Source organism: Urocitellus parryii, chromosome 2, assembly GCF_045843805.1.
Source record: "Urocitellus parryii isolate mUroPar1 chromosome 2, mUroPar1.hap1, whole genome shotgun sequence".
NCBI classification, from domain to species: domain Eukaryota; kingdom Metazoa; phylum Chordata; class Mammalia; order Rodentia; family Sciuridae; genus Urocitellus; species Urocitellus parryii.
The window spans coordinates 104,065,439-104,090,431 of NC_135532.1; the positions used below are offsets into that span (position 1 = coordinate 104,065,439).

Sequence of the window (24,993 nt, forward strand, 5' to 3'; positions counted from 1 at the left end):
AATGTTCCTAGAAACATCCCCCAGGAGTCCACTTAGAGGTTATGGGGCTGTTTGGATATTCTATGTGGTGCACATATCCAAAGCACAGCCACACCTTAGCCCTGTTACCTTGGCCAAGTAACTAACTTTCCTGAGCCTCTACCTCCCTCCTTCTAATTTGCATAAGTTTGTGTAAAACACCTGCCTGGCAGGTTTGTTATGAAAGTCAAATGAGATAATGTAGATAGAAGTACAAAGCTCATTGGCTGAAGCAGGCAAGCAATCACATTACCCCCTTGCCTCCGCATCAGTGTTTATAAACAGCTGTGCCAGCCTGGACTAGGGAGAGATAAGCAGGTGCCTGAGTCACACCAGGGAAGGCCTCCTGGTGTATCCTGGGTGTAACTGGGGCAATGTCAGACCAAGGACATAGCATCTCAAGAGCAGATCCCTCTTCCCCAACACCATCTCCTGGAACATCTTACAGGTGAGCCAGATGAGACCCAGAGAAGCAATGTGATCTGACTTATGCCTACCAGTTAGCAAGTGGTGAACCTGGAATTTGAATCCAGTTCTCTCAACTCTGGGCCTGTTTTACTCCCCAGTAGCCTCTGTCCTGCCCACATAATGCTCACATGCCCCTTTGCTCTAAGAATGGTCTCTCTTTATACATGTGTGCACATCATTTCTCTAAAAAGCCCACGAGTGCTCTCAGCACTGGAGGAGAATGTGTCTTGAATATTCAGCATATTGCAAGGCATTAGCTACAGGGTTTGCTTGCTCATTGGGGTTCAAGGCGTAAATAACCACCAATGGAGAAAAAAAGAGATATCCTCATGTCCTTCGAGTTTTAATGTAGAGAAACAGTTATGGGAAACATTAACACAGCGGAAGGGGTGAGATGCATTAATTTCACAACGTGTTTTGCTCTTTAAGAAGTTAGATCTTTGGGCTCCATGGGGAATCTTGAACTCACATAGACGCACCCCACTGTTTGAAAAGAGGAAATAGCCATTCCAAGTGGCTCCCGAGTCTTCACTGGGAAGCGTGGGTGGAAACACATCATGGAGAGGTGGGGAGGTGAGAATCTGACTGCAGCAATGTGGGGTGTTTAAACCAGGAATAAAAAGAAGAGAACAACACTGCTCAGAGTTCAGAGAGCAAATGGATCAATGGATCCAGATAAAACACAGATTCTGGTTCAGGTCTGGGTGGGACTCGGGATTCTGTAATTCTGTAACCTGGGATTGAACCCAGGGTGCTTTACCTCTTGAGTCACATCCCCAGCCCTTTTTATTTTTTATTTGAAGACAAGGTCTCACTAAGTTGCTTAGAACCTTGCTAAGTTGCTGAGGCTAGCCTCCAACTTGCCATCCTCCTGCCTCAGCCTCCTGAGTCACTGGGCTCACAGGTGTGCCTGAATTCTATATTTCTAATAAGCTTCACACAGTGCTGCTGCTTCTGGTTCATGCACCACACTTTCAAGCACGGAGGGCGTTGTCATAGGGCCAAAGATTGAGAGAAGTGGGGTGTTTTATTCCTTTCCTCTACAGTCAGTGTGTCTTTTGATTGTGGGAGAGTTCCTTAATGCCAGACAGGACCAAAGGCAAGTGGGAAATGCTGGGAAAACTGGGGAAATCAGCCAACTCCCCCCCCCAGCACAATGACCATCTTATTATTATTATTATTATTATTATTATATCAGGGTTCACCTGATGGATGACATTTCCTTGCATTAAACATTTTCATTTTACTCTCCCTGAAATGAACACATGGCTCTGGTCCCTGGAGACCAGTCATCCTGGCTGGAGAATCCTATGTGTGGAGTCAATGGCATTGATGTTTTGGGTTAGTGGATCTGGTCCTGCAGAGGCTCTGTCTGCAGTCTGGCCGTTCCCAGGATGCCTACTCACCGTCTGGTCTCCTCCCACAGGGGAAATCTGTGCCTTCAAGATCCATGGCCAGGAGCTGCCCTTTGAGGCCGTGGTGCTCAACAAGACATCTGGGGAGGGCCGCCTCCGAGCCAAGAGCCCCATTGACTGTGAGCTGCAGAAGGAGTACACGTTCATCATCCAGGCCTACGACTGCGGTGCCGGGCCCCGGGAGACGGCCTGGAAGAAGTCACACAAGTGAGTGGCACCACCACGTCCCGCCCTGTCCCTCTGGCCTCCATTCACTCCATTCAGGGCCTGCTCCTTAGATCTGCTTAGACACAGGTAGCGCCAGGCCACTGCCCTGCTCATCTGCTCTGCAGTTCCCCAGCCCCTGCAGGCATTTGCACAAGCTGCTTCCTGGTCCAGGGCCACCCTACCTGCTCTCCTCCATTGGAAGGCCACCTTCAGGATGGAGCTCAGAGTCACTTCTTCCAGAAAGTGTTCCCCAAGACAGCCCCTGCCTGCAGAACTGGTCATGGCTTTTCTCTGGGTTTCTGCAGTGCACAGTCCTCTCCCATCCTGGGGGCTCCTCTGTTCTATCCCTTATGGAGGTCCAGTCAGTACTGCCCGGGGGAGTGAGGGAATGGATGAAAGGGGCAGAGAAAGGGGAGAAGAGGAAGAGGAAGCCCTTTGGCTGCAATTGGGTAACAGAGAAGGACAAAGAACAGCGAGGAGTCTGGGGTGTTTTCATCAAGGTGAGGACAGACAGAAGGTCCCCTGGGGGAGGATAGAAGACTCAGCCGTGAATGGCCACCATGCTTCTGTTGCTCTGTCCACTTTGGCTTCAGCTGAGTCAGTGCCCCCAGGGAAGGACGGGAGGACGGTGTGATTCTCTCTGACCACCAGCCCTTTTTTCCAATGTGCCGTGGCCAGGGCCGTGGTCCATATCCAGGTGAAGGATGTCAATGAGTTTGCTCCCACCTTCAAAGAGCCAGCCTACAAGGCCATCGTGACAGAGGGCAAGATCTATGACAGCATCCTGCAGGTGGAGGCCATCGACGAGGACTGCTCCCCCCAGTACAGCCAGATCTGCAACTACGAAATTGTCACGACAGATGTGCCTTTTGCCATTGACAGAAATGGTGAGTGTCCTGGGACGACCCCCGTAGGGTCAGGAAAACAAATCCACCCCCCCCACACACTCTGCAGGCCAGCGGGACCCTGAATATAAACCTGGTACTGATGCTTCCCTGAGATCCTCCATGTAGGTTATGTGACCCAGAGCTCAGGCCTGCACTGAAAGAAATGAGCCTTACACAAACTGCAGTCCTTCCAAGTGGAGAATCAACCCTTGAAAACCTCAGAAACCTGCTCACTGAATAGTCTGTAGAACTCAGTGTCACATATGGACACTGAAGAGCGTCAGTTTCCTGGTAGAACTTTCCAATCATCACTCAGATGTCAGATGTGCCACCAGGGGCCATGAGGTTCCTATTTGACAAGTTGTGACCTGATTCCCCCACCACAACCTGCTCCTTGTAAAAGAGAAACTGGGGATTTGAACCACCTCCCAAGCCAGAGAGCCATTCCAGATTCCTTAAAGCTCTTGCCAGTATCTGTTTTGAGAAATTCAACCCCAATGGGAACTTCAATCCCAGACTGAACTGAACTGAAAACATTCCCATAAAGACATTTGGATATTTCTCCATAATAATTAATACGAAACTCATGGTAATGCAAACAACACAGCCAGACGCCTAACCAACTCAGCCCACTTTGGCTATGATTTTCAATACTTTGATTATAAGCAAACGGGAATATTTGACGAGTTTATTATTTAATTATTGGCGTGAATGTGTGGGTGTCTGCATATTATTTCTGTTTCAAATAACACTTATGTACCACACAAAGATACAGAAGTTGCAAGATCTGACCTTCACACTATTTGCTTACTGACTTCTAGGAATGGTGCTGGACACTTGGAATAAAGACAGAGTGGAACTCGAAACAGAGTAGAAAAACATGAAGCAGTTGTTTTATATTTTGGTGTGTGTGTATGTGGGGGGACAGGCCATAGGGAGTAGTTCTAACAAGCTCTACTAATTAAACCTTTCTTCTTAGTCTTTTTCCAAATATTTCCTCCTTTACTTCCTTATGCACTGATCTTGTGCCCTGGACCAATAGGCTGACCACAGGGAGCTTACCATCTAGTGAAAAAAAAAAAACTGGAAATTGGAGGCATCAAGGCTGAAATTCATACACAAACCATGCCATGAACCAGAGTTAGGCAAAAACTTAGCCATGCGTCTCTTGGTTACCGATGTCTAGAGAGGAATGCTATCAGTCACCTGCTTACAAGTCTCAACATCAAGGCCTGGGAGAAACTCACTGTCAGGCAGAACCTGCCACCTGAGAACCAGAGCAGATTCCACAGGAGATGCCAGCTGTGTTACGCTTTGGGTCGCTGTGACCAAAGCCTGGTAAGAATAATTTTAGAGGAGGAAAAGTTTATTTGGCACCCACGGTTTCCGAGGTCTCAGTTCATAGTGGGTTGACACCATTGTCTTGGCCAAAGGTAAGGCAGAACACCATGACAGAAGGGTGTGAGGAGGAAGGCAGCTCAGGAGGTGACATCGTCAAATCTTGCATTGTCTCACTCATGGGGGACACCTAATGTCTAAACCATAACGGAAGCCAAGAAGATGCCCTCATTTCTGACCTTCCTCCCCTGAGAAATCTCAGCAGAGACAATCCATGCCTCTTTGTGGGGTTGTGAGGCTTCATTAAGTTATTTCAGTCGACGATGATTTGTCTTGGAAGACAAAATAATATTCAGAAGACAGAAAAAAATAGTATTGAGATAGCTCCCTTACAAAAGGCTAAAAGTCACAGGAATGACAGCTGCACATCTGGACATCACCAGATGCTAATGGTCCAGGGCACAAGATCAGTGCATAAGGAATAAAAGGAGGAAATAGTTGGTGCAGGACTAAGAAGAAAGGTTTAATTAGTAGAGCTTTTTAGAACTGCTCCCGGTGGCCTGTCCCCATCACCCACACACATGCACACCAAAATATAAAACAACCACTTCATGTTTTTCTCCTCCGGGCTTCTGTCCCCTGGGATCACTTGTGCAGTCTCTCCCTGTGGAAAGCTTGGGAATCTGGGGAGTGACAGATCGATGGTGAACAGCAAGATCAGACAAGAGCAGGTATCTGTGATCAGTGGTCAAGCTCCATTTGGCCTCCTGCCCTTATCTGGAGAACCAGAGCCCAATGAGAGATGAGATGCAAATTCTTTCATCTGAGGGTAAACTGCCCCAGTCATGAAGATAATTACTCACCTTGATGAGCCATTTTGCTAACATATGCCAATTTATTTCCCTGGCTGTCTCATTAAAAGTGAGTAATGGGCCTTTGCCAGGCCTCTGCCTCCAACTTTGGTTTAACGCATAAGATAAAGGGGAGAGGGTGGGCACTCCTGGGGAGCGTGGGCCCCCGACATTGAGGTTTACAAAAGCAGATTTCCAAGTAATGAAGGCAGGACCTCGGGGCAGACACAGAAGCAGCATGCCTTCTAATGAGCTTCCCAGTTGGCCCTTCTCCATCTCTTCCTTAGATGACCTTTCTCAGTTCCTTGAAGAAGTTCTTTGCTTCCATGCATATCAGGGAAAGTGCTGTTAAATTTCGGGTCCTCTCATTGAGGCCTAGACTTTCCACACCCTTTACCCACTGGCTTCAGGTGGATGAATCCTGATCCCTTCAACCTGCCAGGCTCTTAGCATTAGTGGAAAACAAGGGAGGCAGGGCAGCAAGAAAGACAGAAGATCCTATGTGGAGTCAGCCTGACCTGTCCATAACTGGAGACTCAGCCCCTTCCAACTAGAGGCCCTCAGCCTCCCTCCCTTTGAATTCCTCCCCTGAGAAATCTCAGCAGAGACAATCCCTGCCTCTTTGTGGGGGTTGTGAGGCTTCAAATAGAGGCAGTCGATGGGGATAATGTTTGTAGGGTCCTTGCTATAAATTGAGTGCTCAGTCATGGCGCCATGATTATTATATATCTTCCTGCATGATTGGGACGTGAGATTTATTCACTCCCCATGGATTTCTGGACCAAGATTACAAACATGTAACTGAGTTGAGATATTGTCACCATCTTGAAAGATTCTGGATTCATTTCAGAGGGCATACAGGCCCCCGTTGGTTGGCACTTGGCCAGTCTCTCTGAGATAGGAAGAGCCTGGGTCTCTATTTCCATTGGTCAAATGGAAAACCTGAGTCCTAGGGTGTGAAGAACTCTAGCTAATACCTCTTCACACTGGTAGCAGAGTTGGGGCTGGAACCCAAGTCCCCTGAGTGTTTGTCCCCAGGCCTTCTTACAAAATTACTGACCCTCAATGATAATGGACAGTACTGTGTGGTGGTAGTGGTGTTTAAGTTCATAAACACAAAGGGTGGAATGAGGTCAGCAAGATGGCAGACTAGGATACCCCAGCTTCATTCCCCCCACAAAGAATGAGTGGGACACCTATCTGTAAATAACAATAGTTCTAGGAGAACTCAGGAGTCCATTGAAGAAGTAAAGCAACACACTAGGAAAAAATTGAGAATAACCACATACCCCAAAATGGACAGGAACAAGAGTTTCATTTTACCTGTATCATCCCATCCCCCAGGCCAGCTGAAGCATGGAGAGGGAACTTCCCAGGTCATGAGTTCCTCTCACAGAGCAAAGGGGAATAGGTGAACAACCAGCTTCCCCAGCCTCTCAGGACCCTCCCCAAATGACCCACTTGAGTGTCACACTAATCACTGGGTAGAGCAGCGTGGCTTTGCTGTCTGGAGATAGCTAGAAACAAATTATTTGGGCAAGGGCTATTGCAATCAGCAAGGTGGCAGGAGCCATCATGGCCCTGGTGGTCTGCTTTATGTAGGAGCCTAGTAGCTTCCCTGTTGATCACCTCAAAAGCTCTGTAGCCACCTCACACCCCCTATAGCTTTCCTGGCCAAGGACCTCATGGTGTTTGCCACTGTGGACCTCAGCAGTCTGCTCTGCAGAGGTAGCTTTTGCCACGAAGGCAAACAGCAACCAGCAGAACTGCAGCAGATCCTCTCTGCTTCCGCCACCAAGGACCCAGAGTTTTTCACTTTTGCAATTTCCAGTTGCTTAAGCCACCACCTCCTTTCTTCCTCTCTCAGAGTTAACTCTGCTGCTGCTGCCATGAGAACCCAACCCAGACAACAGCATAGCTACTGGGTGTATCCAAAAATGGCCTGTGTCCCCACGGCAGATACAGACCTCACCACCATATTTGCTGCACCTATGTCTGATCCCTTAGCCATGTGCCTGCAAGCAGCTAGCCTCAACTCTTATTGCTGTGTCTCACAGCTAAGCATGTGCCTGCAGGTGGCCTATGCAGCCATGTGCTTGCTTGCCACTTGTCCTGGTCCCTGTGGCTGTATACATGTAAGCAACCTGCCCTCTCATCACCTGCCCCCACCACCATGCATACATACACAGCTGGCCACTGCAGTAATGAATATGCCCACTGTTAGCTCTGCTTCCTGCAGATATACATCTTCATGGAGCCACCATTCCCTATCATGGACACCCATTGGCTTTTGTGCCTGCAGCTGGTCCTAGCAGCTACACACATACACATGAGACCCATCACTCCATCATGTGCCACTAATACCACGTTGGTTGCATGAAACAAACATGATGCATGAAATGTCATGCATCCACACTGCTAGTTGGAGTCTGCAGTTGTGCACATAGCAACTGGCCTAATCCTGTTGTTGCTGCCCATCACCAAGTGGTCGCCTGAAGCTGGTCCCTACATGTCCACTTTCAGCCTTAACTCCTATGCCTTTGAACATGTACACTACCAGTACCCATATGCCCACAATTAGCCCTGCTCAAGCCTTGCCATCATGCACATACCTGCACTCAGATACACACACACCACTGACCTCATAGTCACACCCCCTCTGTATACACACACACACACACACACACACACACACAGCATTAATCCCTTGTCACTCTATCCAGGGACACTATTGAGAATACCAACAGACCTCTCAGTCATCATAGACTCCCATGACCCTTGACACATGAAGGACAAGGTTGTTACTGATATTGCAGATCTCAGCTTCCTGAGCCAATAAGACACTGTGATTCTCCTTTCAAACCTGGAGCCTCCACACACTAGGCACTAGGCACTAGACTTTAGGCACAGTGTCACAGTGCCCCCATTGTTTCCTTTCAACCCACTCAGGTGAAGGTCTTTCCTTGCTCTACACAAGAATGCAAGAATAATGAAGGATCAGGGAAAAATGGTACCATCAAGGGAACACAATAAACTGCCCATAACCATCACCAACAAACAGAGGAGCTACTGATTCCTAAAGTTATTTGAACTGATTGAATTAAAGAAGCTCAGTATGCTACAAAAAAATACAGATAAGCAATTTCATTAAATCAGGAAAATAATACAAAAACTAAGCAAGAATTTCAACCAAAAGACAGAAAACTAAAAAGAATCAGATTTTGAAGCTGAAGAATACAATGATTGAGTTAAAAATTCAATAGAGATTTTTCAACAGCAGACTAAATCAAGAATAAACAAACTCAAAAATAGGTTATTCAAAATTGTCAAGTCAGAATACAAGAAAAGAAAATAAGAATGGAAAGAAATGAAAAAAAAGCCTACAGGATTTATGAAACAGCATCAAAAGAATTAGAGTTTGCATTATGAAGAATTTAGCTGGAAAAGGGAGAAAGTGGTAAAATGTTTTACTTACAGAAATAGTGTATAAAAAATACCCAAAGTTTTGGCAATATATGAATATTCAGGTACGTGAATCTCAAAAACCTCTTTAGCTAACTCAAAGAAGTTGACTCCACCAAGATACATTATAATCAAAGGGTCAAATGCTGGGAATATAGATCAGTGGTAGAGTGCATATTTAACATACATGAGACCCTGGGTTTAGTCCCCAGCTACAACAAATAAATAAAACAATTAATAAAGAATTTTGAAAGCAGCAAGAGAAAAGCATATCATACATGGGATCCTTAGTAAAGCCATCAATGGATTCATCAGCAGAGACCTTACAAACCAGAAGAAAATGGGCTGATACGTTCAAAGTGACAAGACAAAAACACTACCAAGCAAGAATACATTACCTGAAAAAAAAAACTGTCCTTTAAAAATGACACAGAGATAAAGACTTTTTCAGACAAAAATTGAGGTAGTCCATCACTACTAGACCTGTCTTACAAGAAATACTAAAGGGAATTCTTCAAGCTAAAACAAAGGAGGCGATTAATATGGAAACATGAAAACATATGAAAGTGCAAAGCTCACCAGTAAAGAAAAGTATGCATCAAATTTAGAATATTCTAATTCAGCAATGGTGGTATATAAACCACTTCGAAATCTATTTTAAATATCAAAACACAAAAGTATTAAGAATGATTATATCCAAAATAACTTGTTAATGGATGCACAAGGTAGAGGCATACAAACCATGACACCCAAAACACACAATTAAGAGGGGAAATGTTTAGTATTTTTAATGTATATTTAAGTTATCAGCATACAATAGACTGATTCAACTAAAGACTGATTCAACTTTTATGTAAGCCCCATGTTAACCACAAAGCAAACACCTGTAATAGGTACATTAAAGAGAAAGAGAAAGGAATCAAAACATACCACTACATAAAATCATCCAATCACAAAGAAAGAGTGAAAGAAAGGACTCAAAGATTGGAACAATAAATATCATCAAAGTGTCCAAACTATCCAAAGCAATGCTATCCCTATCAAAATTGCAATAAAAGCCTTCACAATTGTTAGAAAAAACAATCCTAAGATTTCTATACAACCATAAAAGACCCTGGGCAATGATAGCAATCTTAAGCAAGAAGAGCAAAGTTAGAGCCATCACACTTCCTGATTTCAAACTGTATTATAAAACTATCATCATCAAAGCAGCATGTTGCTGTCATAGAAATCAGAACTGAGAACCCAGGAAACAATAAACTCGCACATATATAGCTAGCTAATTTTTGACAAAGGTATCAAGAATATGCAATGGTCAAAGGATAGACTTGTAAATAAATGGTGCTAGGAAAACCTGGATAAATAAGGAAAGAAGGAAGGAAGGAAGGAAGGAAGGAAGGAAGGAAGGAAGGAAGGAAGGAAGGAAGGAAGGAAGGAAGGAAGGAAGGAATTGTACTCTTACTCTATACAAAATCAATTCAAATGAATTAAAGATTTAAACATAAGTCCTATGATCTTAAAGTTCCTAGAATAAAACCTAGGAACGTTCCATAACATTGGTCTTGGCAATCATTTTTACCAATCATTTTGACATGAATAGGACAGGTAACAAAAGCAAACATAAAAATGTGGAACTCTATCAAACTAAAAAGTTTTGCACTGCAAAAGAAAAAAAATCCAACAAAATAAAAAAACAACCTACAGAACAGAGAGAATATTTCTAAGCCATATACACAATAAGTTATCCAAAATAGACGAGACAGATACAACTCAACAGCAGAATAGCGATCTAATTAAAAAAGGGTAAAAAAACCTGAATGGATGTTTTTCCAAGGAAGAAATAAAATGGCCAATGGGTACAACAAGAGATGCTCAATATCATTAATCATCAGTGAAACACAGATCAAAGCCTCGGTGAGATATCCCCTCAGCATGATTAGGATGGTTCTTACCAAACATCAACCCCGCAAGCCCTGAAGAGGAGATGGATGTATGAGTTGGTGGGCTGTCAAACTGGTCCAGCCACTAGAAACCAATAAGGAAGTGCCTCAGCACATTCACAACAGAGCTACCATTTAATCCAGCAATCACACTCCTGGGCATATAACCACAGGAAACAAAGTTACTGTCTTAAAGACGTTCCCATAATATTACAGCTTAATTCACTTCAGCCCAGACATGGAAACATCCAAAATGTCCATTGATGGATAAATGGATATAAAAAAATGTGGGATACACACACACACACACACACACACACACACACACAATATTATTCAGCCCTAAAAAGAGAAGGAAACCATGTCATTTGTGACAACCTGAATGAATAGACAGTAGAATGGTGCTTACCAGGGACTTGGGGGTGGGAGAAAAGGGACGACATTGGTTAAAGGCTGCAAATATGCCATTAGAAGATGATTAAGTGCTTGGGACCTAACGTAGAGCATGGTTGCAGATCCTCATCCATAAAATGGGACCAAGTCCTGCACCTGATGCTGTTGCTAACTCAACTAATGCGCACACAGGTGCTGGCTGGGATGTCTGGCTAAGCCACTGGCTGGAGCATGATAGGGGCTGACAGGAGAGGATGCCCAGGGACCAGGTGGCAGATGCTCTACTTCTCAAGCCAGTGTTTGCTCTCAGTTGGGCTCTTTGTCAGAAGACTGCCCCTGGGAGTCCTGGGACTCTGCAGTTTCTGGGAAGAGTGTGTCCTCAAATCTGTTTATTCTTTAAGTCAGTGAAAATGCTTCTTTGCCACCTGAGTAGAATAGCAATGCAAGCCCTGTGTGGGGAACTTGGAATGCACAGAGGAGGGTGGAGAGGAAGTTCGTCACCATCCTCCTGCCAAAGAGAACCGCTGTAGTTTCCCATATTTCCAGTACTTTTCTATGATATGGAAATAAAATGAAGAGCCCACTATCCTTGCTTATTTTTGTCTTCTGATTTTTCACTTAAAATCTGATGGCAGGTACTTTCCCATCCTTACAGATATTTAATAATCACTATCTCAGTGCTGAACAAAGCTCCATCTTAGGTGTAGAAGACTCTTATACTCCGCTACCTATCAGACCATTATTCAATATGTAAGTAACACTTAGATGAACATATATGCACTTATATCTGCAGTTTTATCAATTTTCCCAGGATCTGTTTTTAGATGAGGGAGTCCATGTAGAAAGAGAAGAGAAATTTCAAAGTGATAGGCTTGGGTTACCAAAGAGCTTTCCAGAAGGGTCATTCCCATTTTAACTCCACTGGAAGGAAGACAAAGTGCTTTCTCTCTCTCTCTCTCTCTCTCTCTCTCTCTCTCTCTCTCTCTCTCTCTCAGTACAGGGGATTGAACCCAGGGGCATTGAACCACTGAGCCACATCCCCAACCCTTATTATATTTTATTTAAAGACAGGGTCTCACTGAGTTGTCCAGGTCCTTGCTAAGTTGCTGAGGCTGGCTTTAAACTTGCAATCCTCCTGCCTCAGCCTCCTGAGCCTCTAGGATTACAGGTGTGCAACACTTCTCTCTTTATTCCCCCACCCACTTGCCCTGAGAGTAAAAGCAACCTTCATTAATATCTAAGTCTGCGACTAATAGTTCTGTAAGGATTTGCTTCCCAGGTACCTTTGGACCTGGAGAAACAAGCCCAGGGACTGCATCTCCCCTGAGTTTCCTGTGAGCTCAGGTCTCCTGAGAAGAGGACAGTCAGTAGGAAAATTCATCCAAATGTTAGGGAAACACACACAATTGCAACAGAAGCTAAGTTGAGGGCGTATTCTGTGCTTTCAAAAGATCTTAGTTGTGCATCTGAGCCAAAGGTGACCTCCTCCCACACAGGGATGGGCCTCAAGACTGTGCCCTTATTTTTGAGCTAATGCTTCAAATTCTTGAGCTTTGAAACCCATTTTTTCCCGTGCATGAAGTTAGTACTGGCAGAGAAAGTCAATTAGTTTCTCAGACAGTTTCATTAAGACTTGTTACAGAAGTGGAGTCGAGACAAATTGAGTCAAGGATTCGGCTTGTGTGTTTATTTTTCCACCACAATCAATAGTGTTTGGTCTGCTTAATGTCACATCGACTGGGGACCCCAAGCCTTCCTCTTCTGAGACCGTTTAACTTTAAGGAAAGAGAAACTTAAAAACTTTCTGTTCCAAATTCCATCTGATGCTGTGGAAACAGACTTTTCTGGTGATTATATGAAAGTGCTTCCCCCCGACAGAACCCTCCCCTGTGATGTCAGTAATGACACAAGCCAGTTTGTTAACAGAACCTATCAGGAGTGTTACCAACCAAATACTGAGTGGTCCAAGGCCCGTGCAGGCTCTCAGGACTGAGAAGAAAATAAACATTTCAGGGGAAATGAAGGCAATTTTGAATGCCAGATAAAAAGCCAGAAACCCATCAGATCCATTTTTGATTCACAGATTTTGTTTAATGAATTTATTAAATTAAATGCTCCTTCAAATCAATAGATGCAGTTGCATTTTTAGAAACAGTCTGGAACAGATGAATCATTCTAATTCTTGGTTCAGTGTAACAATGACTTTGTCTTCCCTCCTTGCCATTAGCCACCCCCCAGCTCCCCAGCCTCATGGTCCCCGCAGGTGCAAGACCAGCCTGTGACCCAGCCCTGAGCACTCTCAATGACACTGGGTGATTGATGGATCAGCTTTTCCAGTCTTTAAACATTATTTTACTTTTCTAATTTTTCAACCTTTTTTGTTTGTTCTTTTTAGATACACCTGACAGTAAGAGTGGATTTTGATATATTAGAGCTACATGGAGTAGAACTTATTCTAATCAGGATCCCATTCTTGTGGTTGTGCATGATGTGGAGTTTCACTGATGGTGTACTCATACATGAACATAGGAAAGTTATGTCAGATTCCTTCCTATTCAATATTTTTTTGTCTTAATGCCATGTTGTCTCAATTCATGTGAATAATATACATCCATCAGAATGGAAGAAACTCGGGTAACTTTCCTATGGTTTTAATAAGACACAAAAATCTACCTTAGTCAGCCATTTTTTTTTTGATGATTTGTTCATTGGTCTGTTCTTTTAATTTCCATTTTCTTAATTTCACTTCTTATAAAAGATGAGGATAACATTTCATGTCTAATTCGCTGTCAACTTCACCATCAAAAAATAAAATAGAAAAAAATATTTTTAAGGCAGGAATGAAAGAAATTAGGCTCACCAAAGGAAGACTTTCATCTCTTGGAATTAAAAACTTTAAAGTGTTAAATGAGCTTTGGGTCGTTATTTGTTCTTTGGAATGAAAATTGTACTCCTGCAAAAATAGTCAATTAAAATTTTGCTCATTAATTAGCAAATATTTATTTATGAATCGTATTGTCAATCCCACAGGAACAAAAAACACACAAATGACTCCCCCCAAAATTGTTTGGTCTCTCTCCCTCTCATAAAAGAAAAATGTCTTCTTCCTCAGGGCAAAGAATCTGTTATTCTGTGTAGCTTTCAGAAGGGAGGTCACACTTTTTTTTTTATTGATTTTGCTTCCTATTTGGTAGCAAAATAATGTGAGAAGAGGCAGCGAACATTCCTGGCGACAAGCCCAGATGTTCAGAAATATGTGTCAGGACATTTTCTGAATTCCATCTTTTTCCCAGAAATTTCATGGCAGATGGGCTCCCTCTGCCCAAGGTCAGAGATGCAGCCACGTGCGTGCCTGCACTGTGGAAGGGAGCTCTGAAGGCAACTCATTTCTTACAAACCCAGGCCAGTGGATTCCAGATGTGTGTTCAGAATTCCTCAGCAGACCCACTGCATGGAGAGGTGGCTCCAGCCAGGGGTTCCTGGGAATCTACCACCACAGCATTCAGCAGGCCACTGGTGGGAGCTCCTGTCTGGCCCCCATTTTTACAAAGAGGTGGGGAAAAGGCTGGTATTGTTCTTATGAAGGTTGAAGGCATGGAGAAGGGATTTGGAAGAGGTGCAGTGTGGTTAACTTGTCCTGAAATTATTTTGATCTTCACTCTTCAGGCAACATCAGGAACACTGAGAAGCTCAGCTATGACAAGCAACGCCAGTATGAGATCCTGGTGACGGCGTATGACTGTGGACAGAAGCCTGCTGCTCAGGACACCCTGGTGCAGGTGGACGTGAAGCCAGTTTGCAAGCCTGGCTGGCAAGGTGGGCCTGGTTCCGTCAGTCCTGTTACCTGAAGGCATCTTAGCCTGGTATAAAGGGGGTACAGTCTGTGTCCTCGAATCATTATAATACAGTGAAAGGAATGCTTTAAATATGATGGTTTTGCTGCAAGAAATAGTTTGTTTTCACACTTCTTAGACGATTTATTATCCCCACTTTACAGCTGAGAATCTCAGAGGAAACTTGTCTAAGGTCGGTGCTCCCTTTCTCAAACCTGATGACATTTCCAAAATAACAGTCATTATCCCACAGAGCAGGAATTCCAATTACCCTTAGGCCGTGGGCTCTGTCATTGACCTTAGGGTATGAAAAGAAGGCAAGGACAGCTGCTTAGGGGCATCTTGCAGAGAACTGGATAGCTCGTGGTGTAAGGTTGGGCACTGTTGACCAAAGGAGGCAGGTTAAAAGCAGCTGAACAAGGCTTTATTGAGCTTCGCTCCTGGGTGAGACCCTGCAGTCCAACAGACCGGGTCCAGGGGAGTCACACCCAGGCTCAGCTGAACTGGAATTTTATTGGGCTTAGGGCAGGAAGGAAGGGCTTGGGACAGGAAAGGGAGATTTTTAGGGTCCCTTGTCCTCCTAGGGCTGGTGGGGGGATCTTGCTGAGCTCCATGTCCTTCCAGGACTAGTCAGGAGACCCCGCTGATTGACAGGTGGTTATCACTGCTGGTCTGGGCACCTGATTGGTTGTTCTTTCACACGTGCAGGTTGCCTGGTGCTTTGTTCCCTTAGTCACAGCAAACGGACCTAACACACAGAATAATGATAACTCCCTTGGTGATGGGCCTGGTGCCTGAGCAGGGAGGTCAGTGTCCATCTCTGTGTCCCTGTGTAGGTGCTTGAAGGGACATCTCTTCACGTGTGATGCTCCAGGCTTTTGTGTCTTCCTGGATGTGTCTTTAGGCCTCTGGCCCCTTTTATATTCTTTCTTTTTTAGGCAGACCATGGCCAGGCCACCCTGTAGGTCCCTGGTTAGACTTCCAGTGGCTGCCTTTTAGTCAGGCATTCATTCCCAGTCCCTTTTCTCGGGGCCACGTAGGTCAGGTACAGCACAAGACACCTGAACCTCAGCTGCCTGAGTTCTGTCTGGGCTTAAGGCACCAGACCTAAGGGCCCAAAAGGCAGGATTCTGTCACGTTCATCGTCATTGTGTTTCTCAGGCTGAGCACAGTGACGCAAGCCTGGAATCCCAGCAACTCAGAAGATTGCAAGTACAAGGCCAATCTCGGCAACTTAGCGAGACCCTGTCTCAAAATTAGAAAAATAAAAAGGATTGGGGATGTGGCTGAGTGGTGGAGTGCCCCTAGGTCCCATCTCTAGTACCAGAAAGAGAAGGAAGGAAGGGAGGGAGGGAGAGAGAGAAGGAGGGAGGGAGGGAAGGGGAGGGGAGGGGAGGGGAAAGGGTCACTGCATGAGTGAACAAAAAGCTATCTAAGTAAAGAACTCATCTTGTTTTATTTTTACATAAGGATCAGCAGTAAAGGCCTGGCCTTTCAAGAGAAAACTCTAGAAAGAATCTATACATTTCCAAAGGGTGGAATGTGCTCACAGTGGGATTTTAAATAGGAAAGGCCAAAAGCAAAGCCATAGCTGGAGAATGATCCTGATGTGTTTTGGTCTTTGACAAACGAGGCGCCCACAGATTTGGGATTCCCTGTTTATACCTATATTTAAATGTAATCTTTACAGAGTGTGTACTTGCTAAACCTATGCAAATGTAATGTTAAGTCTATGCAAAGAAAATCTTGGCCAGGATGTCCAATTCTGTGTGAGGAACGTGCTGAGCACCCACCCTGCAGTGCCCAGTGTGGTCAGCAGCTCCTGGAGGTCCAGGGTTATGCCGTGGGCGGTTTTGTCTCCAGGGCTCAGCATAGGACCAGGCACAGCATGGGCACGCGCAGTGCAGAGCAGATGAATGAATGGGCAGTAAAACCTTGGTGGAAAAATGTACCTTTTCCTGCCCAGGAGGCTGAGGCAGGAGGATCGTGAGTTCAAAGCCAGCCTTGGCAATTTATCGATGCATGCACTTGGTCATGGACAGGCCCTCCAGGGATTCTGACCTGTGTAGCCGTGGTGACAGTGCCTCCCTGCCTTAGGGGAGCTAGCCCCCCTCCAGCACCCTCGTGAGCTCTTCCGCTGCTTGGGCAGTCTTCACATCAACCTCCCATCCTGGGCCTATTACCTGCACCCTAAAGGGCTCCAGCTCTCAGAAGTACACTCTTCTCCAGGAAAGAACTGACCACAGCTGGTCCCTGCCCTGTGTCTCCTGCCTGGCCCCTTCTCCCAGCTTCATAGGAGTAAACTGGGACAATGTGTCCAACTGGTGTTTTGCTACCCTCAGGTAAGGCAGGCTGCCCTGCCTGTGAGGGGGAGTCAGGCGCCCCAGTCAGGTGTGCCTGGGGTAGATAGACGAGGCTCCTGCTAAGTCTCCTCAACTGGATGTCTCTGTCCCCTTGTACCATCCATCTCCTGCCACCTGGAGGAAATAGAGCAGGCCCCAGGGGTCAGCTGGCTTCATGCTGCCCCTTTCAAAAGTCAGATTAATTATTGATCAGGAAAACCCAAGAGCTGGCTTAGGTTTTACTCCATGAAAGACATTGATTTCAAATCGTAGGGTGATGAGCACAGTAAGGTGCCCTGATTTGCTTAGGGAAATAGAATTGTCAGGGTCCAGAAAATGGAACTGTGTCTGTCAGGGGATGGGACAGCCGTGGTGCTCCTGCAGGCTGATACCCAGAGCCCTGCTGGAGAGAGAGCCTGAAGAAGAGCTGCTTGTCATCCCTCTGCTTTCCCGTTAGGTATCTGAGATTCCACCAGCACAGAACCCATGTTTCATTTTAACAGATAATCCCCACTTAAAATGTAAATGCCTCTTGCTGTCCTGGTGCGTTAAGCCAGAGGCCAGCAAAGCACAGCACACAGACAAATCTAGTCAACTCCCTGTTTTTGTATAACTGTGAGCTAAAAAAAGAGTAGACATTTTAAATGATTGAAAAAAAATCAAAAGAGGAATAATGCATGCACTTGAACTTGAATAATAAGAAATTCAAGTCTCAGTGTTCATAAGGTTCCCTGGAACACAGCCACGTGCCTTCCTTTACAGACTGCTTATGGTGCCCTACAACAGAGAAGCTGAGTGGCCATGACAGAGACCTCATGGCTCTCAAAGCCTAAATATTCATCTTGGGACCCTTTACAGAAAAGTTTTCTGACCACAACATGAAGCTCTTGATTGACACCTTAGTAAGAAGTAGTTTATTGGATGACATAGTGCAGCCTAGAAGCCTGTGACATCAAATGCACATATTTGAACAGAGACAAAGGAGTTATCTCTAGATAATGAAAGCAAGATTCCCTGCACAGAGGACAGGAGCAACCTGTGAGAGCAGCATTTCTAGTCCCATTCCACTGAAAAGAGGAAGTTAGGCTAAAGAGACTAAGTGATGGCCCCAAAGCTCAAGCTGATAAATGACAAGGACACAAGTCAAATTCTTCTCTGTCCATCACTCTGGGACAGAAGACGGGAGAGGGGCTTGGGAGTTTCTAAGGGGCACGTTACCAGCTTTGTAAAAAGCTGTGCCAGAATAACTGTTTTGAGACCTGCAACTGTCCTCAGGCCATGCATTTAACCCCTTGTTACTCCATCTATAAAGTGGTGCTGAGACTGGCCTCCCGGGGAAGCCAGAGCTCAAGGCACCATCGTCCAGGATTCCCCTCCTGTCTCTGCTCCAACCAGTGCACATGTCCTTGATTAAGCTGGTCTGGCAACTCATTCAAAAATCAACCCATGCCTCCAGTCTGTCCAACCCTGAACCAAGAGTTATCTCTTATTATCTCATGGGCCAGAGGAAACAAGGTGAACCCAAGGCTTGGGTGGTCAGCCTAAGACACAAAGAAGATGTCCCCAACTGTGGCTCCTTATACTAGAGGAGGAAACTTCTACTTTCCCTTCAAATATAATTTAGTCTTAAAAATCACCTCAATCCACCCTTCCATTCAGGCTCTATTTGAGGGTCTCCAGGGGCTCGGATCCTGCATCCTGCAGCCTCAGCCCCCTGTCTTCCTCACGCTCTCCTTTACTCCGAGGCCTTTCCTCTGGTTCCCTGTGACTCCCTGGTCTTCATTCAGGATCCCGTTTCCCAAGCAAATGCCCAGAGCCCCGCCCTGGGGAAAGCATGGGTCCTGGAAGCGGGGGGATGTGGGGGCCAGATAGAGACCTGTGAGGATGTGGCAGGCTCCAACCTTCTCTCTATCATGATCTGGCCAGAGACTTGGCCAAAGACATTTCTCTGGCTGAGCTTTGGTCTCCCCGACAGAGAATTAAGAATCGTACTCTTTGGGCAAAACCATTTTGTGGGATTGTTAAGACCAAAAGAGGTTCTAATGTAGAATGACTTGGCAGAATTTAAATCATTATCAAGATTTTAATCACTCTGGCAATAGTCATAGCAGTCTGACAATTGTCCCCATTGTCATAATGCAAGAGTGACAGTGGAGACAATAGGTGCTGCCATAGAAATGAACATGCAGGGGCACACGCGGGTAAATGCATAGAACTGCACAGGATGTGCGGCTTGAGATTGGGGCCCAAGGGAGGCGGTGGGGTAGGGTGGAACAGTCCTGGGGGACGGAGCAGGAATCCAGGTTCTGGTCCAGCTTGGCTCCACTGCTCGCTGCAAACTTGGCAAACTTATTCAGTCTGGCTTCAGCTTCCTTCAATTTAAACACAAAAATGTCTTCTTGTGGGGCTTGGAGGGAAGCCTGCCGGGGAAGTGCCCTGTACAGAACCACACTCTGCGGCCCTATGTGAATGGCAGCGCTTTTTTTTTTTTTTAAGTCTCTTTTATTTCAACTTTAAAACTCACAGTGGAGCACTTTGTCATAAGCCGGCATGGAGACCTGAACTCCGCTGGCTGCAGTAGGGTGACCCTGAGCTCTGGTTTGCTCAAGGCCACCAGGGGAGTAGGCTGGCACGGGCCTCCAGGGACACTCCTCTGTGAACAACGACCTGTTTTGACATCCCTGACATAGCCGGTCATTAAGGTAGAACAGATGCCTTGTACAGGATGCTGATTTACCTCCTGGATGGCATCTCAGTGTGCTTAAAGACCTGCCGTGGAAAAGTGCCCATGTTAAGCCTGCTTCCTCCTGTCTCTCCTGTGCCTGGAGAGAAATGGGCCCTGGAGGATACCTGGGTCCAATTTCAGCCCCAAGTAAGAGCAAGGTGGGGGCAGACTGCACTGGACCCAAATAGTACTCAATAATAATAATAATAATTACTGCTGTCTGAGCATTTACTATTTGTCAGGCCCCATCTCAGAGTTTTGCACTCACCTGTTTGCACATCTTCTTTACTCTCTGCCACACCCTGGAAGCTACTACTTTCCCATTTTACAGATGAGGATGCTGAGGTTAACCTTCTTGCCACACACCTGGTAATATCCGGGCTGGTCCCCTCTGTCTGCAGACATAGTGCTCCTGCCCACAGTGCATCTCAGAACAAAGGCGAGCTCTCACCATTTTTCAAGAGCATCGGAAGGAAGCTGTTTCAAGGGAAATTCTTCACTTAGAACCCTTGCCCATGTTGTAAAGAAAATTTGTAATTGAACAAGGCAGCTTTGGGACACCGTGGCTTTCAGTATGGTAGGGACCTGCTTTCATCCAGGAGAGCAGGGCATCCATCTCTCAGCCTTCTTAGATGACCTCTTGGGGACCCCAAGGGGACAAGGCTTGCCCAAGAAAACACAGATTTGGAGAAAAGGACCATGGCTAGAATCAGCTCCCCTAATGAGAACTGCAGACTCTATTCATTTCTCTGTGCCACATCTCATCTCTCAGAGCCACACAGTCAGCCGACTCCATCATCCACTGACAGCTCTTTTAAGTATGTGTCTCTTACAAATGAACTAAACAGATGCTTCTCGAAAGAAGAAATAAAAATGGCCAACCAATCCATGAAGAAATGTTCAACATCTTTAGCAATTAGGGAAATGAAAACCAAAACTACGCTGAGTTTTCATTTCCTTCCAGTTAGAATGGCAGCTGTCAGGAGCACAAACAATAATAAATGCAGGAGAGGATGCGGAGAGAAAGGAACACTTTTACATTGTTGGTGGGATCGTAAATTAGTATAACCACTATGGAAATCAGTATGGAGGTTCCCCAAAAGGCTAGAAATGGAGCCACCATAGACCCAGCTAGACCATTCAGTACTAATACTAAACAATGAAAGTCATCACACCCCAGAGACTCACACATACCCATGTTCAAAGCCGCACAATTCACAATAACCAAATTGGGGAACCAGCCCAGGTTGGTTCATCCAATGGATGAATGGACAGAGAAAATGTGATATTTAGATACAACGGAGTTTTATTCAGTCATAAAGAAGAAAGAAATGATGCCATTTGCAGGAAAATAGATGGAACTTGAGAGCATTATGTTATGTGAAATAAGCCAAATTCAGAAAGCTAAGGGCCATTTTTTCCCCAAATATGTGTAAGCTAGAGAGGAGAAAGGAAAAAGAAAAGGTGGGGGTGGGTAACTCAGAAAAACTGAAGGGAAATAGTAGGGTGGAGGAACAGGACCAGGGGGAGGCGAGAGGGAAGAAAAAGGGGGAATACTGGGGGACAATATTGACCACATTATGTCGTTATGTCATGTGCTTGTAGGAATACTGACTATGACTCCCACTATTATGTGTCCTTATAATGCACCAAGAAAACATGGAAGAAAAAATATTTGCAGCCCCAGGCTGTCTTCCTGTAGGGAGTCTGCAGAGGTCAGGGCTTCAGAGTGTTGGCCTGACTTCAGAAAGACCTGGGTTCAAATCCAGGCTCCACTCGACCTTGGCTTAGGGATACTGGACAAGTCACTCAGTCTCCAATGTGGCATCTGCAAAATGAGGCCAATAACAATATGTGTCCTGGGGACCTTCAGGGGCAGAGCTGTGCCTGGCATGTGGGAAAGAAAAAAACTAAAGCTAGCAATGAAGGAAATGAGTGAGGAAGAGAATGCAGAGAAGCAACTGGCCACCTCTCCAGGCATGTGCTGGCTGTGTGACTTTGGGCACGTCACGTGACGTCTCCGTGGTGACAAGAGCCTCCTGCTCATCCATTCCTCAGATGGATGCCATGTGGGTTGATAACCACATAAGAGGCCCAGAAAAGAGTCTAGTGAGTGGAGGCTTCCTCTCTGTTCTGCATCATCAAGTGACCAGCAGTCCAGACAGCTGGTGCCAATGTCATCTACAGAATGACTGAACTTGGACTCTACTGGTGAGCAGGCCCCACACATGTACCTTTATCGACTGGGCACATCATCCTAGTCTCAAATGGGCAGAACTGCCCACTTCTCCCCACACCCATGTCACATGACTCTTGGTACAAGGAAGGTCAGGGTGGAGAGTTAGGAGTTATCTGTGGTCACCCTGGGAGCCCTGATTCACATGTCATTGTTGAGAATGGGACACATGATATTGTTGACATGGGACCCACAGAGTGCCAGATGAGGAGGTAGAGCCCAACTCCACCTCAAACAAACATGCAGAGGAGCAGCCGTGGTCCTGGCCCCGACAGGAAGCTCCCAGCCTTCTTTCAACTCAATATCCCTCCCCCGGAGCCTGCACTCCACCAGGCCAGTGTGGGGATCCTGGGCCCAGTGAGCTGCAGGGTGGGTGAGGGCAGGCAGGTAAAGGGTCACCCCAACTCAGGGCCTTAGGGGCAGGCACCAGGCAAGCCCCAGTGGAGAGGTCAGACACCAGGCAAGCCTGGCCCGTGTCCAGGGGAGGCAACCAGCATTAGAAAGGCTTCCCAGAGAATCTGCAGGGAGCTAGGGTCTAAAGGTGAATGCAATCAGCCAAATGCCCTGTGATGAGAAGGAAGAGCTCCCAGGAGGGTGTGTGTTCCCCTGCTGCACCTCCTGGGGGTCTTTGTGCATCCACTCTGCTCAGCGCCTCTTGCTTTATGATTAGCAGGAGAGAGAAGTTACAGTTGCAGAGGGGAGTTTTAAGAAAAAGTTGTTTGTTTCCCTGTTAGTATGCATGAGCAATTCACTGAGGCTTTTGATGTGGACAGCGGATGAGATAGAAAGAGCCTTCTAGAGAGATGTTGTGAAGCAAAAGGTATAATAAAGTTCTCCTGGTCTAAAGGGACAAGAATTCTCCCAGTGTGAAGGATTCTTTATGACAGACTTGTCATAGTCTGTTTTGTGTTGCTACAACAGAATACCTGAGGCTGGATAAGTCCAAAGGCAGAAAAGTCCAAAGGCAATGTGCCAATATCTAACTGATGTCTGCTGAGGGGTTCACACTGCATCTCAACACAGAAGAGAAGTGAGGAGTGTGTGTGCAAAAGAAGCACAGGGGAGACTGAGCTGTGTTATGACAACTCACTCTTGCAGTAACTAAGCCATCCCTGGGAGACCTAACTCACTCCCTCGAGGCCCAACCCAGTCTCTCAAGAAAAACATTCCTAGAGTGACGCCCCTGACCTAATCACCTCCCCTTAAGCCCCACCTCTTAAAGTCCCACCGTCTTTTAACACCATTACATTGGGACTACAGTTCCAACACGCAAATCCTGGGGGACAAGCCATATCCAAACCATGTCCCATCTTTCCATGGCACCCAGTCAACCTTTATCCCTGTAGCCTAGAGGCCTTCAGAATATCCACCTGTCTGGAACCTCGAAAAGCTCGTACATTCTGAGAATTCATTGCTGATCACATGGTTGGTGGAGTTTCAGAGTCAGTTTTTAGAGTAAAACCTTGCTGTCAACCACGGTTTAAGACGAGCTGGTTGTCTGGTCCATCTTAGCTTCCCAATGAGGCCTCTGTTGGAGGCCCGAGACCAGAAGGGCTTTAATTCTCCTTTACATTCATCTGGCTCTGGCCTCAGACTCTGCACCCCTGGGTCTCTATATCCAGCCTCCCACGGGCAGAACCCATGAGGAGCAGGGCCCTGCCCACCTGCTTGGGAGCCCTCATTAAGGACACCCTCACATGCACTGAATCTCCCAGCTTCCTTCGGCTTCTTGGGGATAGCAGCCCTCTTCCCAGGCTGCCTGCCTGGAAGCAAATGTTGACAGTAGCCTGTCCTCTTGAGCAGACTCCAGGTTCCTGCTCCTCCCCCTCTCAGCCTCCAGGGATCATACGCCCATGCCACCAAATGCCAAAGCACTCCATGTGTGAGACCGGGACTCACGCCTGCCAACAGGGCCTCCTGTGACAAAGGGAAGAGGCCACCTCCCTGCCCAGGCAGACTAGACTGCTCCAAGTGAGATTTGCAAGCTCTGCATTCTGGAGAAAAAGGCAATAAGTGGCGTTCGGGTCACCACAGCTTTTTTTTTATGTAAACATCTTTTTCTTAATTACGAAGAGTTTATATTCATTTGAAAATAATACATATTTTAGAATAATAATCACGATAAAAATTCTACATAATCTAATAATGCAGTATTTTCAATATTGTAGTATAGTTTTTACCCTTTATTCAGTCATTTGAACATTGTCTTCTTTTTCTACTTAACTCTGTGTCCTGTGCTTCTCCCCACATAACAAGCCTCTCACCACTTCACTGCAGCATTATATTCCCCTACAGATCTGAAGACATCCCTGTATTCAGATGTGCTCGGCCACGTCCTTATGGTTGGATGGGGCTGTGGGACGTTAGTCACCAGAATGGTTCCAGTTTTCTTTATAATGCATTGACTATCCTGCAGATGTCTTTGAATTTCAACTTCCTTTCTCAAAGTGCATGTATGCAGTCAAAACCTCAGATATTTTAAAGGTACCTTTTGCCCCCCCACCCCAGCAGCATACGGGAGGTGTCTCTCCCACCTCCCCCCAACAAAAGGTCTCAATGCATTTAGCTGACTCGGGAATTTGTACCGTTTTTTTCTCTTGATGAGAATTTGGTTCCAACTTCACAACATTGTTCAGTGAGAAGGGAAAGTCCAGCACACTGCACTCTGGTACCACCTAGAGTCAGGGTCCTTTTGTCTTGAAGTAAATAAATGAACTTACAAAGTATCTACCCCTGCTAGATTAAAGATATTTACATAACTAGAGTATGAAAAATTATGCATGCCTCGTCTTTTCCAGAAGAGTGAAAATATGTGCATAAAAACTGTCCTCTTGGATTGTAAATGCTATTCAAAGCCGCCGTAAAAGTAAAGATTCTT

General features: G+C 45.8%; 1 protein-coding gene across 1 annotated transcript in view; it reads left to right on the forward strand.

Annotated features, from left to right (window-relative positions):
- The window catches only part of Clstn2 (calsyntenin 2), a 337,621-nt gene that overhangs the window by 212,397 nt on the left and 100,231 nt on the right, over positions 1 to 24,993 (forward strand). The window contains exons 3-5 of the mRNA XM_077795496.1: positions 1,913 to 2,108; positions 2,787 to 2,995; positions 14,646 to 14,795. Of these exons, the coding sequence (XP_077651622.1) occupies positions 1,913 to 2,108; positions 2,787 to 2,995; positions 14,646 to 14,795 (555 nt within the window). The remainder of the gene's footprint in view (positions 1 to 1,912; positions 2,109 to 2,786; positions 2,996 to 14,645; positions 14,796 to 24,993) is intronic.